Source organism: Bubalus bubalis, chromosome 11 (genome assembly GCF_019923935.1).
Source record: "Bubalus bubalis isolate 160015118507 breed Murrah chromosome 11, NDDB_SH_1, whole genome shotgun sequence".
Taxonomy (NCBI): domain Eukaryota; kingdom Metazoa; phylum Chordata; class Mammalia; order Artiodactyla; family Bovidae; genus Bubalus; species Bubalus bubalis.
In genome coordinates this window covers 24,340,958-24,353,707 of record NC_059167.1, presented here as the reverse complement: position 1 = coordinate 24,353,707, position 12,750 = coordinate 24,340,958, and the positions used below count along the sequence as shown (strand labels likewise).

The 12,750-nt window shown below is 36.7% G+C and overlaps 1 protein-coding gene across 13 annotated transcripts in view; it reads left to right on the top strand.

Annotated features, from left to right (window-relative positions):
* Positions 1-12,750, top strand: part of GPHN (gephyrin) — a 524,697-nt gene that overhangs the window by 444,123 nt on the left and 67,824 nt on the right. For all 13 annotated transcript variants that reach the window (XM_044924834.2, XM_044924835.2, XM_044924839.2 and 10 more), the window contains one exon: positions 6,810-6,865. In XM_044924834.2, coding sequence (XP_044780769.1) covers positions 6,810-6,865 — 56 coding nt within the window. The remainder of the gene's footprint in view (positions 1-6,809; positions 6,866-12,750) is intronic.

Below are 12,750 nucleotides of genomic sequence, written 5' to 3'. Positions count from 1 at the left end.
TAAGGTATGTGGGTTGAAAAATCAAGACAGTAACAAGTAGCTAAAGAAATAGGAACAGCTTTTAAAGAATAAGAAAGAATAGAATATAAAGAAGACAGGAATTAAGCGATGATGATGTAAACTAATACATCTAAAACTACATTCAGGAGGAGGAGGGAGTGAATTTGAAAGATATAAGCAGAGAAAATGAAAATAGCATTTACCAGCTAGAAGCAATACAATAGTTTTATTCATGTTTTTGAAGAGTTATTTCTCCCTTCACACTGATTAAGCTAATCATCTTCTTGATGCATTCACAGCCTCCTGTAGAGATGTGGGTGCCCATTGTCTCACAATTGCTTCTTAATTTGTTAATAAAGGCAAAGATATCTCAATACCAAGTTCACTGTCTTGAAAATGTTCAATTTGAAAGACTTATCGCTTCAGAATTAGTTTAGGTATCATTTAGGCAAAGGAAAAATTATAAACAAGCCTATAATTATTTTAAAAACCATGTGCAACAAACAATTCTGGAAAATTAAGAGAAATCTTTGCATTTTATGTTAATAATTTTTTTACATGCTGATTAAATGCATGCTTATGCAAATATAGAAAATCAAAAAGAACATTTTAATATTACCCATTATCTCACTGTCTAGCTGCTATTAACATCTATGTACTTCCTCCCAGTAGGTTAAAGTACATACTAAAATTCGGTATAACCTTTTTAATTTTGAGCTATTTCTTATTCTGTCACAAAAGTCATGTTTAAGTGTTTCTGTTTTGCCCAGTTAAGTCCTGTTTGGCCGTAGCTGGTTCTCCAATTCACTTGACAGCCTTCAGTCTTCCACCGTAGGACACTTTGGATGAAGAAGAGAGCCTTATGATATAGGAGCACTACTCAAGTGAGCCCAGAGATAATTTGAAATAATTAATTTTAGTTAATTCCAAAAAGCTTAAAATAATATATTTAAGGAAATAATATATCTTTTCCCAATACTAACAATATATGGGCATTTTTCTCCTGGAAGATGATGCTAAAGAATATGAAATGCCTTCTAATTCATCTGTTCTACTCCTTGCCTGCTTTCCAGGCAGCAGATTTAAAATCCCAAACAATTCACCAGATTTAATCCCTCAGTATAAGTGCAGCAAGTACTGATCCTGTCGTGTTAGTCTCATCATCTACCTTTACCACCACTCCAAACTCTTTCTATAATGTTAATTTTAGTATACACAGAAATACTATTACCCTGTTTCCTATCCACCAGTCTTAGTTTGGTTCCATAGTTAGAGTAAACAAAATCATAGTCCCTCTGCCTTATTCCTCCATTGAAGATACTTCCTAGGACCTCTGAAAGTTATGCTCTCTCTCTGGCCTCCATTTATCCAACCCTAATGTGGAAACAATGAGACTTTTGTTACTGAAAATAAGTGAATAGCTATAAGAGATTTAAAGAGAGCTCCCACGTGACTAGAAAATTAAAATGAGGGATAATTCTAGGGCAAATAGCCTTAGGATGATCATTTTCTGTATATTGTCACGTTGAATAGTTATCTAATGCTATCAATTTTATATCAAATGATATAATCAGATATCTTCAAATAAAGAGGTGAACAAGACTTAAAGTGTTTCCACATTAAAAAGGTGGAAGCAGCTTCAGGGTCTAGCATTAAGCTTTATAAATTGCTTACACAGTGCATTTGCTGTAAGGACTTGGTTTATATTGCTTTTATCACTTCCTTCAAATTAAATTATACAGTTGCAAAACATAAAAGAAAAGCTATTAACCGAAATGCCAGAATTGAGGCGGGGGGGTGGCAGTGGAAAGAGTCTAAGCCTTTACAGAAATCCTTGCAATCCATCCATTGTTTCTAATGGCATACTGTGGCTTATTTAGTTTCTTTCTTTCCAAGCTTTAGGTTCATCTGCCACTGTACCTCCACTTCTGCCCCCTCCCACCCAAGCTGGTAGAATTCATCTTGAGAATGGCAACCTTTTTCTTTTTCTTTTTTTTTTACATATCTCTTTAATAGGTTTTTAAAATAAGTATCAACAAGTTAGGTAGATTGATCATTACTTTTCTGCCTTTATAATAAATAATGAGCCTTGTTGGTATAAAATCAGAACTTCTGTTGTAGTTCACTAATTTTTTTATTTAAGTTTTCTATTAGTCTGAATTTATCTGGATTCCGTCCAGTCTTACAGTGCTCTGCTTCTCAAAAAGGATAGTCCCTGAACCAGCTGCATAAACATCAGCTTGTTAGAAATGTAGAACCTCAGGACCTATCCCAGCCTACTGAATCAGAACCTGTATTTTAACAAGCTCTCTAAGTGATTTCTATGTACATTAAGAGTTGAGAAGCACTGTTAAAAGGGAAATGGTAAAAATGACTCCTCCATTGGTATCAGGGACTTTCTATAATGTTGGTTGACTAAACCTTCCTTAGCCAACAACAGAGAGGCATAGTTCCCAGGTGGAAGTTTTCAGAGGAAAGTGGAGAACCTAGTTAAAGTGAGACATATTCTCTCCCCAGTTAGTGTACCATCCTTGGTAACAAAGCATCTTGCTTCTTTCACTTAAAGACTGCTTCAGATGTTGGCTTCCCTGACACTCTATACCAGCTTGGCCCCACGTTATCTCTAGCCACTCATTATATAATGACATTTGCTTGGAGCGCTTGTGCAGAACATTGAGATGAGTGTTTTGAGTGTATGTGTATTAGAATGTGTGAAGAGGGAAACAGGAAAACAAGAGGAGGACTGAAGAGCAGACAATTTCAAAAAAAGAAATATAGGAAGTGATCCTTACCTCAAAAGAGCTTATTATCTAGCTGAAGAGATAAAATACACATGTTTATAAAATTATTTAAGAAAATTTACAAAGCACAATACTAATGCATACAAGACAGTTTACAAACTTCCTGCCTAAGTATTAGGGAAACGCAAAGTTCAATTCTTTATTTTAACAAGTATTTACTGAGCATCAATGACAAGCTTAGCACTATGTTAGACATAACCTAAGTTATATGGAATTGATGAGAGCAATCTTTCTAAACATTCTAAAGATGGTAAATGTTGACTCACATTTTAAAGAAAATAATATACCATGAACCAGCAGAAAAAGGAAGGCATTCAAAATACAGCATTTTGTATTAGAAAATATTTATTGTTTCGTTCATGGGTTCATTTTTCTAAAAAGATTCTTAGGAGCCACACTCATTCATTTCTTTCACTTGCGAATACTTCATATATTGAACATTGAATACCTATTTTTCAGCAGGTACCAGGAACTTCCCTGAGACAAATAAGCAAATGATTACAAATACATTAAGAAACCGTAATTAGAGTTACTTCAGGAATACACTGGGGAAACAAAAGAGAAAGGGGAAGGAAGTCAGATATGACTTCCTAGAGAAGATGACACTTGAGCTGAGTCCTAAAAACTAAGAAGTTTTTAACCAGAAGGCAGGGAGAAGGAAAGGACACTCCAAGCAGTGGGAGTAGCATATGTTATGGAGCTGAAATATGAGTCATCTTGGTATTCTCGGTACTTGAGAGAGCAGCTAGACTATAAGATAGATGGAGGACAAGAACCAGAGCCTTTACACATACTGTTTCCTTTAGGTGAGTATCTGTAGATGCAGCATGTCCACTTCCATCTCCTCTCTCTCTCCCCTTATCACCTCTCCTTCTCCCTCACACACACACACACACACACACGCTTTTTGCCTACTTAGTTCTGGTTTATCCTTCATATTCAAATCATAAATCCTTTATATCAAGGTGGCTTTCCCTGACCCTCCAGGGTAGCTCAGGTACTCTCAGTGTATGATCTCATTAAATTGTGTTCCTTTCCTTTAGAGTGGTTTTCTTAATTTATATTTGTATATTCATTAACGTGACTATTTGATTAACATTAAAATCTATCTCCCTCACTATCTCAGTGGCGTTAAGAGTTTTGGTTTCACCACACCCATAAAAAGACAGGCACTAAATACATTATACATCACAAACCAAATACAATACATATAAATATACATGCATGCATATATAAACAAAATAAGTTTCTTGAAATAATATTCATCTTTACCATATGTTATAAAATATATTTTCTATTTTTCATTTAAAAAATTACTTACAAGATGATTTTAAAGCCCACCTCTATTTGTGTAAAACATTGCAACAAATTGATACTGCATTAAAATAGAAACAGTATCTAGTTTTACTTCATTTCCCTGGTGGCTCAGTCATAAAGAATTTGCCTACAATGTAGGAGACACAGGTTCAACCCCTGGGTCAGGAAGATCCCTTGGAGAAGGAAATGGCAACCCACTCCAGTCTTCCTCCCTGGGAAATCCCATGGACAGGGGAGCCTGGGGGGCTACACTCCATGAGGTTGCGAAAGAGTCGGAGATAACTTAGCGACTACACAACAACAACTAGTTTTACTCTCTGCTCTGTCCCAGCATCTAGTATGACACTTATGACATAGAAGACACTCAGTAGAAATTCAGGGAATAAATGAAAGAAAGAAAAAGCCTTAAAAGGTGTATTTTAAAGTATGGTTATTTGAAATATTTTAAAACCATATTTTAAAGTATGGTTATTCCCATTTTTATCAACAAGCAAACTGAAGTTTAGAGAAAAATTTAGTAATTTGCTGAAAATCCTAAAGCTAATAATAGTCAGAACCAGGATTCAGATTCAACTTTTACTCTAAAACCATGCTAATTTCCCCTTGTTCAAGAGGCAAAAAAAGAAAGTGTCTAGGTTGCTATGGGGAGGCAGAAAGCTGATAATATCTCTAGCAGAAAAATAAAAATGTTTATTCAGATTTGAGATGTAATTAGTGCAAAACTCTGAAAGATAATTGACTTCTTAATTTTCTAAAGTAAGAAAATTATGATTAGTTTTAAAATACTGAGTGTGGGTATAGATGAAACAAAATTGGTAAAATGCTGATAATTGTTGAAGCAGTGATTTCTCTATCTGTTTTAAATTGTTTCATTAAAAAGAAAAAGGAACCCATGAAAGCAGCATAATAAGAATGCCATTCAGGAAAACTGTAGTAGTCTCTTTTTTACAGGTAAACACTGAAAATATTGATATAGTAGGATTCCAAAAAACACCAGATAGCCAAGAGTTTATTAACTGAGACAAAGTCTAAAAAGCACAAGATACAACATATAGTAAGTAGAAGACACCTAATGTTAATTTTTGTCCCTCTTCACATTAAGTTAACCAAAGCCAGCTATACAAAAAAAGTGACTTATAAACAGCATTCTATATATAAGCCTTTAGAAAAAATACAGCTTTGCAGTCACATAAAGAAACAATGAATTTTATATCTCCTCTCTAAAAGAGGGAAAATGCTTTTTATTATTTATAAACATGGCTGCAAATATTAAAATATTCATATAAATAGTGTTATCTTTGCTGTGTGTGTGCCCCCAGACCGTTGCTGTATGCCAGTTACAAGGAGGTAATGGTCATGATCATAAAACTCATTAGGTACATATTGCCATATTGTATTGGTCTGAAATCCGCGTTGTGTGTGAAGAAAACCCTTTTAAATACATTTATCTTCAGGAGTATTTTTTCATCCAGCCATTACTATACTGTATGTGGAAAAAAATTGGATAAGAAGTTTTCTCCATCTCAATTCTGAAAGTGTTTTTTTCCAGTTTAAAAATAAGCAGTCAGTGCAAATTATGATGCAGCGCTGCCTATGTATTTTGTTTTTTTAGCAGCATTTTGATCCTTCATAAAAAAATAATGTTGTATTGGAAATTCAGGGTGTGAGTTTTCAAATCCTAGCTCTATCACTATCACTTGTTAAAGGTACTGAACCTTTTCTACCTGAGTTACTTCATTATGTAACTCATTTCCTTCAAGCATCAGTTTAGTTCAGTTTAGTCACTCAGTCGTGTCCAACTCTTTGCAACCCCATGAATTGCAGCACGCCAGGCCTCCCTGTCCATCACCAACTCCTGGAGTTCACCCAAACTCATGTCCATCAAGTTGGTCATGCCATCCAGCCATCTCATCCTCTGTCATCCCCTTCTCCTCCTGCCTCCAATCTCTCCCAGCATCAGAGTCTTTTCCAGTGAGTCAACTCTAAACATGAGGTGGCCAAAGTATTGGAGTTTCAGCTTTAGCATCAGTCCCTCCAAAGAACATCCAGGACTGATCTCCTTTAGAATGGACTGGTTGGATCTCCTTGCCCTACTTCATGCTTCCCTCATAGCTCAGTCGGTAAAGAATCTGCCTGCAATGCAGGAGACCTGGGTTCAATTCCTGGGTCAGGAAGATCCCCTGGAGAAGGAAATGGCAATCCACTCCAGTATTCTTGCCTGGAAAATCCCATGGACAGAGGAGCCTGGCGGGCTAGAGTCCATGGGATCGCAAGAGTCAGACACGACTTAGCGACTAAACCACTACCACCACTTCATGTATAAGTCTCCACGAGTGTGTACACACACATCACACATACATACCCTTTTATTTAGGAGGATAGACTAAAAGAACTTCCTATTTAAAAGTGCAAGAGTGGAAATTATGGAACAACAAGAAAACTGTCTCCAAGGCACCAGGAACGGGCACATTTAGAACCACTTCTACTGGTACTTGTAAGTTGTGGATACCAACCATCTAACTAGTATTATAGTAACAAAACTTTTCTCTAAGCTAGGCGATCAGAAAAGTGTTCAATTTCCTGAAGCCTTACCTAATCATTTGAGTCAACTTTTAGAATTCCAAGACTAGGTTCTTATTCCTTGCGATAGGTGCATTCTGATGATTGTTCTTGGTTCTGTTCATCTTACAGCTGCTGATGGCCCAGGAGATCGTTTCATCATTGGAGAATCCCAAGCTGGTGAACAGGTGAGATTCATAGGCCTGAAAAAGGCCCTAAAGATTTTAGTTTCATGGACTTTCAGAGTCTAATCCTAAACTTCTGCCATTGTTTTTATGGAAATCTTAGAGAAGGATTAGATGGGTCATCAAAGAGATGAAATGATGATTTCCCTGAGAAAGAATCAAATGAATTCTTTCTTAACGGATAGAACCTGCATCTAGTCATGTGCAGCATGGACACAGTGTTATTAGTATATCTCACAGACATGCCCCACAAGGATTTTCCTGCCCTGTGATTGGACGAATCTTTCTTCTAGTATAAACATTAATGTTCTGAATAGAGCTATAATTTCTAAGTGGTTTTCTCAGACTTTTCCCCAACTCATTTTATAAACAGGAAAACTTAGAAGAAGCAAATTATTTAATCTTTCTTGCTAATCATTTTGATTAATTTTACTCATTAGGGAGCTAACCAGAGAACAGATATACATATATTTCTATTAAGAAATGAAGTACTAAAAAAAAAAAAATGAAGTACTAATGGGCTATGGTGGATATTACAATAGAAATCCTCCTACTGCTTTTGATACTACTAATTGGTCATTTGATTGGAAATAAGTTACAAATGGCAAATTATCTTTTAAAATAAATTTAAATTAAATAAATGAACATTTATTTGTCATTAATCTGATGGAGAGCCAAGGCTTTTCTTTTAATAAGTGTCTACTATTTGAGTTTCTATTATACCCACAAGGCATTATGTGGGATTTCCAGTGTTGGTTTCTTTAAAGTTGAAGAAATTTTAAAGACCTTTGCACAGTGTCTAAGTATAGACTCCTTCTAGATTTTTATTATATTTTTACAGTACTTTTTACAGTTGTTTCACCTACACCTAATTTGACAGGAGTTCTATTTTAGCAGACTTTTTTAAATGAGATGTTCCAAAGGTTTAGCTTAATTTTTTCAGGAAAAATAGAACTCTTTTTACCCTCATATATCATCGATTTATGGAATATTTACTTAAATAACGATTCAGTAGCAGCTATCACCACAAACTGGTACAAACAAGTTTGGGAACAAACAGTTGGCATCTTAGACCAGTAGTTTATAAGTGTCTAACAGTTTAAAACTTAGAGTGTACTGTAGGCATCATCTTGTTCAGTAGGAAGCATATGTTAATCTAGTGAGCTGTGAAAGTTGATTAAAAGAGCGCTTTCCTTATTGACTAGAATCAGAAAAAGACCAGCACACCTTTCTGCTGTCACCAAGCACTCATAAGCATTGTATAAAAATAACGGAGGAAATAATAAATACAGCAGTTGAGCAAAAGCTATGTCCCACGCCTTAGCATGTCCTCCCATATGTACTAAAAATAGAGAGGGTTGAGGAAGTATGCAGGAGCATATGATGCTAATGGTGGCAGCCCTAGCTCCCTCACCTCTACCAAGAAGTATGTGTACTTCTTGAGCTCTGATGCTGAGCCTAACACTGTAGTAATTAGATCCTTATCCATTCTATACATAGGCTGATTTCAGTCTTCATGACTGTTTTCCTAACAAAAAGAACAACTAGTCTTGGGTCCCTTTTTTTTTTTTTTAATAAATAACTTACACAACTTAGTAAGTGATCAAGTAAGTGATCTTATAACTTACTTGACCTCTTGGTATGTATATCCATCAACAATGGACATCTAAAGCATCCATTTTTTAACAAAGCTCCAAAATATTAATTATTCAAGGAATACTTCTCTGATCTTCAGTTGAGTCTATCCAACATTTATCAAGCACACCTACAGTTTGTACCAAGCACTCTGCTAGGTAGGGATATAAAGTAGATTAATACATGATTAATATTCTGAACAGTTTATATCTAGTGGAGGAGACAGAGTATAAACAATTAAATATAATACAATATATTAAGTGTTAAACTAATGCTGTCAGTCATGTGCTGTGGAAAACAATAGAGAGGTTAAGCATTTCGTCCTAGAAGGGTTAGGAAAATGACATTGGAGCTGGGCGTAAGAGAGTTTTTACAAAAACAGAAATGAAAAAGGACCATCCCAAGCAGAAAGTATAGTGTAAGTCAAAACCTAGTAGTGTTTGTGGTAGTCACAGCCTAGTATACTTAGGCAATGGTAGTAGATTGTTAAGAACCTTATGGCCCCTTAAACTTTATTACTAGTTATGACTTCCAACTGAAAACTAGAAGCACAAGAAAAGTTGTGAAATTTCAAAATTGCCAGCTTCTTGTAAGTTCTCATAAAAGTATGATAGGAAAAAAAGATCAACACTATACAAGAAAACAGGGTTTTTCCTCAAATTACCTGGGAGGTGTTTTATCTCTAATGGATGTATCATACATATACACACTTTAAAGCAATCTCAGAGATCTTGCAAAAGCCAAATTGCTCATTTATTGAAAGTACATATGCTTGAGATCTAAGGTGCCACTGCATCCACTAAGACAGTTTTTTATTTTACAACATACTTTATTGGTGTATGAAATACTTGATCTTAGTCACTTACCATTTGGTCCTATTGATTATCATTCAATATCAGTTCAGTCACTCAGTCGCGTCCAACTCTTTGCGACCCCATGAACCGCAGCACGCCAGGCTTCCCTGTCCATCACCAACTCCCGGAGTTCACCCAAACCCACGTCCATTGAGTCAGTGATGCCATCCAACCATCCCATCCTCTGTCGTCCCCTTCTCCTGCCCTCAATCTTTCCCAGCATCAGGGTCTTTTCAAATGAGTCAGTTCTTCACATCAGGTGGCCAAAGTATTGGAGCTTCAGCCTCAACATCAGTCCTTCCAATAAACACCCAGGACTGATCTCCTTTAGGATGAACTGGTTGGATCTCCTTGCAGTCCAAGGGACTCTCAAGAGTCTTCTCCAACACCACAGTCCAAAAGCATCAATTCTTCGGCACTCAGCTTTCTTTATAGTCCAACTCTCACATCCATACATGACCACTGGAAAAACCATAGCCTTGACTAGATGGACCTTTGCTGACAAAGTAATGTCTCTGCTTTTTAATATGCTGTCTAGGTTGGTCATAACTGTCCTTTCAAGGAGTAAGTGTCTTTTAATTTCATGGCATTGGACACTTTCAGTTATGCAATTGTGAAGTGCTATCTTTGGACAAAGTTCAAAAACTCCAACTCAATACCTCTATTAAGGAAAAATCAAGATTTTGATAGTTTTTACTTTATATAAAGTATATGAAGTATAAAAATTAAAAGGAGTATTCTTAGCAATCTATAGGAAGTACCTCATGTATTGCTAGAGTTTTTCCAGTTGATTCAATTCAATTTATGTCTACTCTCAGTGGATATATAAATATCTTTGTATATCTGGGAATATGTTTTACATTGGGTTTAATATAAGTGAGCTGGTAGGAATCCTTCAGCTAGCACTTAGAATTACCATTTTGGGATAGGAGCCAAATTTTTTAATAGCTACCCAAAAAACACTTCTTAAGACTTACTTTAAGCCAAGAAGTAGAGAAAATTACAGGTATAACCACATTAAAACTTAAAGTAAATTTGCATAGTATGGTACATTGATCCAGACTAAATTGAGGCAGCCTGCAGGCTAACACACTTCAGCTTAAGAAGCAACTACCTGAAGCTCACTTTGGGATTCACTTTCCCAAAAAGGCACTTGGAGCGGGAAAAAGTCTTTAAGTATGTATTAAATATTTTAATTGCACAATCTTGTAAGATAGTTTTGACATTAATACCTCTACTAAAAAACAAATATATCCAAAAATTCATACTTTTCATTAAAAAATCACTACACTGCAAAATGGTCATGTTTAGTGAATTAAGAATTGTACCAGATAATAAGCAGTATCTGGCACTGAAAAAACAAATTAATGCATTGGGCCCTAAGCTTTTTTTTTTTTAATTCTATGTATTATCTTGGTAGAAAATTACAGTCTTGTTGTTGTTCAGTTGCTCAGTTGTGTCCGACTCTTTGCAACCCCATGGACTGCAGCACACCAGATTTCCCTGTCCTTCACCATCTGCAGGAGCTTGTTCAAATTCGTGTCAAGTCAGTGATGCCATCTAACCATCTCATCCTCTGTCATCCCCTTCTCCTTCTCTGTCGTCCCCTTCTCCTCCTGCCTTCAGTCTTTCCCAGCATCAGGGTCTTTTCTAATGAGTCAGCTCTTCGCATCAGATGGCCAAAGTATTGGAGCTTCAACTTCAGCTTCAGTTCTTCCAATGAGCATTCAGGATTGATTTCCTTTAGGAGTGACTGGTTTGATCTCCTTTCAGTCCAAGGGTGTCTCAAGAGTCTTCTCCAAAACCACAGTTCAAAAGCATCAATTCTTCGGTGCTCAGCCTCCTTTATGGTCCACCTCTCACATCCATACATGACTACTGGAAAAACCATACCTTTGACTATACAGACCTTTGTTGGCAAAATAATGTCTGCTTTTTGAATATGCTGCCTAGGTTTGTCAGACAAATCCTGGTAGCTCAGCTGGTAAAGAATCCACCTGCAATGCAGGAGACCTGGGTTCGATTCCTGGGTTGGTAAGATCTCCTGGAAAAGGGAACAGCCACCCAATCCAGTGTTCTGTCCTGGAGAATTCCATGGACTGTATAGTCCATGGGGACTCAAAGAGTCGGACACAACTCTGCGACTTTCAGGTTTGTCATAGCTTTTCTTCCAAGGAGCAAGCATCTTTTAATTTCATGGCTGCAGTCACCATTTGCAGTGATTTTGGAGCCCAGGAAAATAAAGTCTGTCACTGTTTCCATTGTTTCCCCATCTATTTGCTGTGAAGTGATGGGACCAGATCCCATGATCTTCGTTTTTTGAATGTTGAATTTTAAACCAGCTTTTTCACTCTACTCTTTCACTTTCATCAAGAGGCTCTTCAGTTCCTCATTGCTTTCTACCATAAGGGTAGTGTTATCTGCATATCTGAGGTTATTGGTGTTGCTCCCGGCAATCTTGATTCCAGCTTGTGCTTCATCCATCCCAGCATTTCACAAGATGTACTCTGCATGTAAGTTAAATAAGCAGGGTGACAATACACAGCCTTGATGTACTCCTTTCCCACTTTGGAACCAGTTCAGTGTTTCATGTCCGTTTCTATCTGTTGCTTTTTGACCTGCATACAGGTTTCTCAGGAGGCAGGTAAGGTGGTATGGTATTCCCATTTCTTTAAGAATTTTCCACAGTTTTTTGTGATCTACACAGTCAAAGGCTTTAGCATAGTCAATGAAGCAGAAGTAGGTGTTTTTTTCGAACTCTTTTGCTTTTTTCTATGATCCAGCAGACATTAGCAATTTGATCTCTGGTTCTTCTGCCTTTGGTAAATCCAGCTTGAACATCTGGAAGTTTTCAGTTCACATACTGTTGAAGCCTAGCTTGGAGAATTTTGAGCATTACTTTGCTAGCATGTGAGATGAGTGCAATTGTGTGGTAGTTTGAACATTTGTTTACATTAGAATATAATATTTCTGAATAAACCTGAAATGTCTCTTATTCAAATATCAGAATAAGAGGATATAAAGTATGTAGCTCAATGCCAGATCTGATCTCAAGAATCTTTCTCCAATGACTTGTTGGAAAAAATTAATGAGCTCACTGGAATTGTAAGCCAGGAAGTATTACATGCTTCATGTAGTTGTTGTGATAATGAGATCATGCATGCTTATTCATTCATTCTGGAAATACTTATTGACTGCCAACTTTGTGCCAGATACTCTCTAGGCTTTGGGATGATAGAGCAATAAATATGTCTGCAAAGGGAGTGATTAAAGATGAATGCAAGTACTCTACCGAAGATATAGACAGGATTGCTGCTGCTGCTGCTAAGTCGCTTCAGTCGTGTCCGACTCTGTGCGACCCCATAGACGGCAGCCCACCAGGCTCCCCCTTCCCTGGGA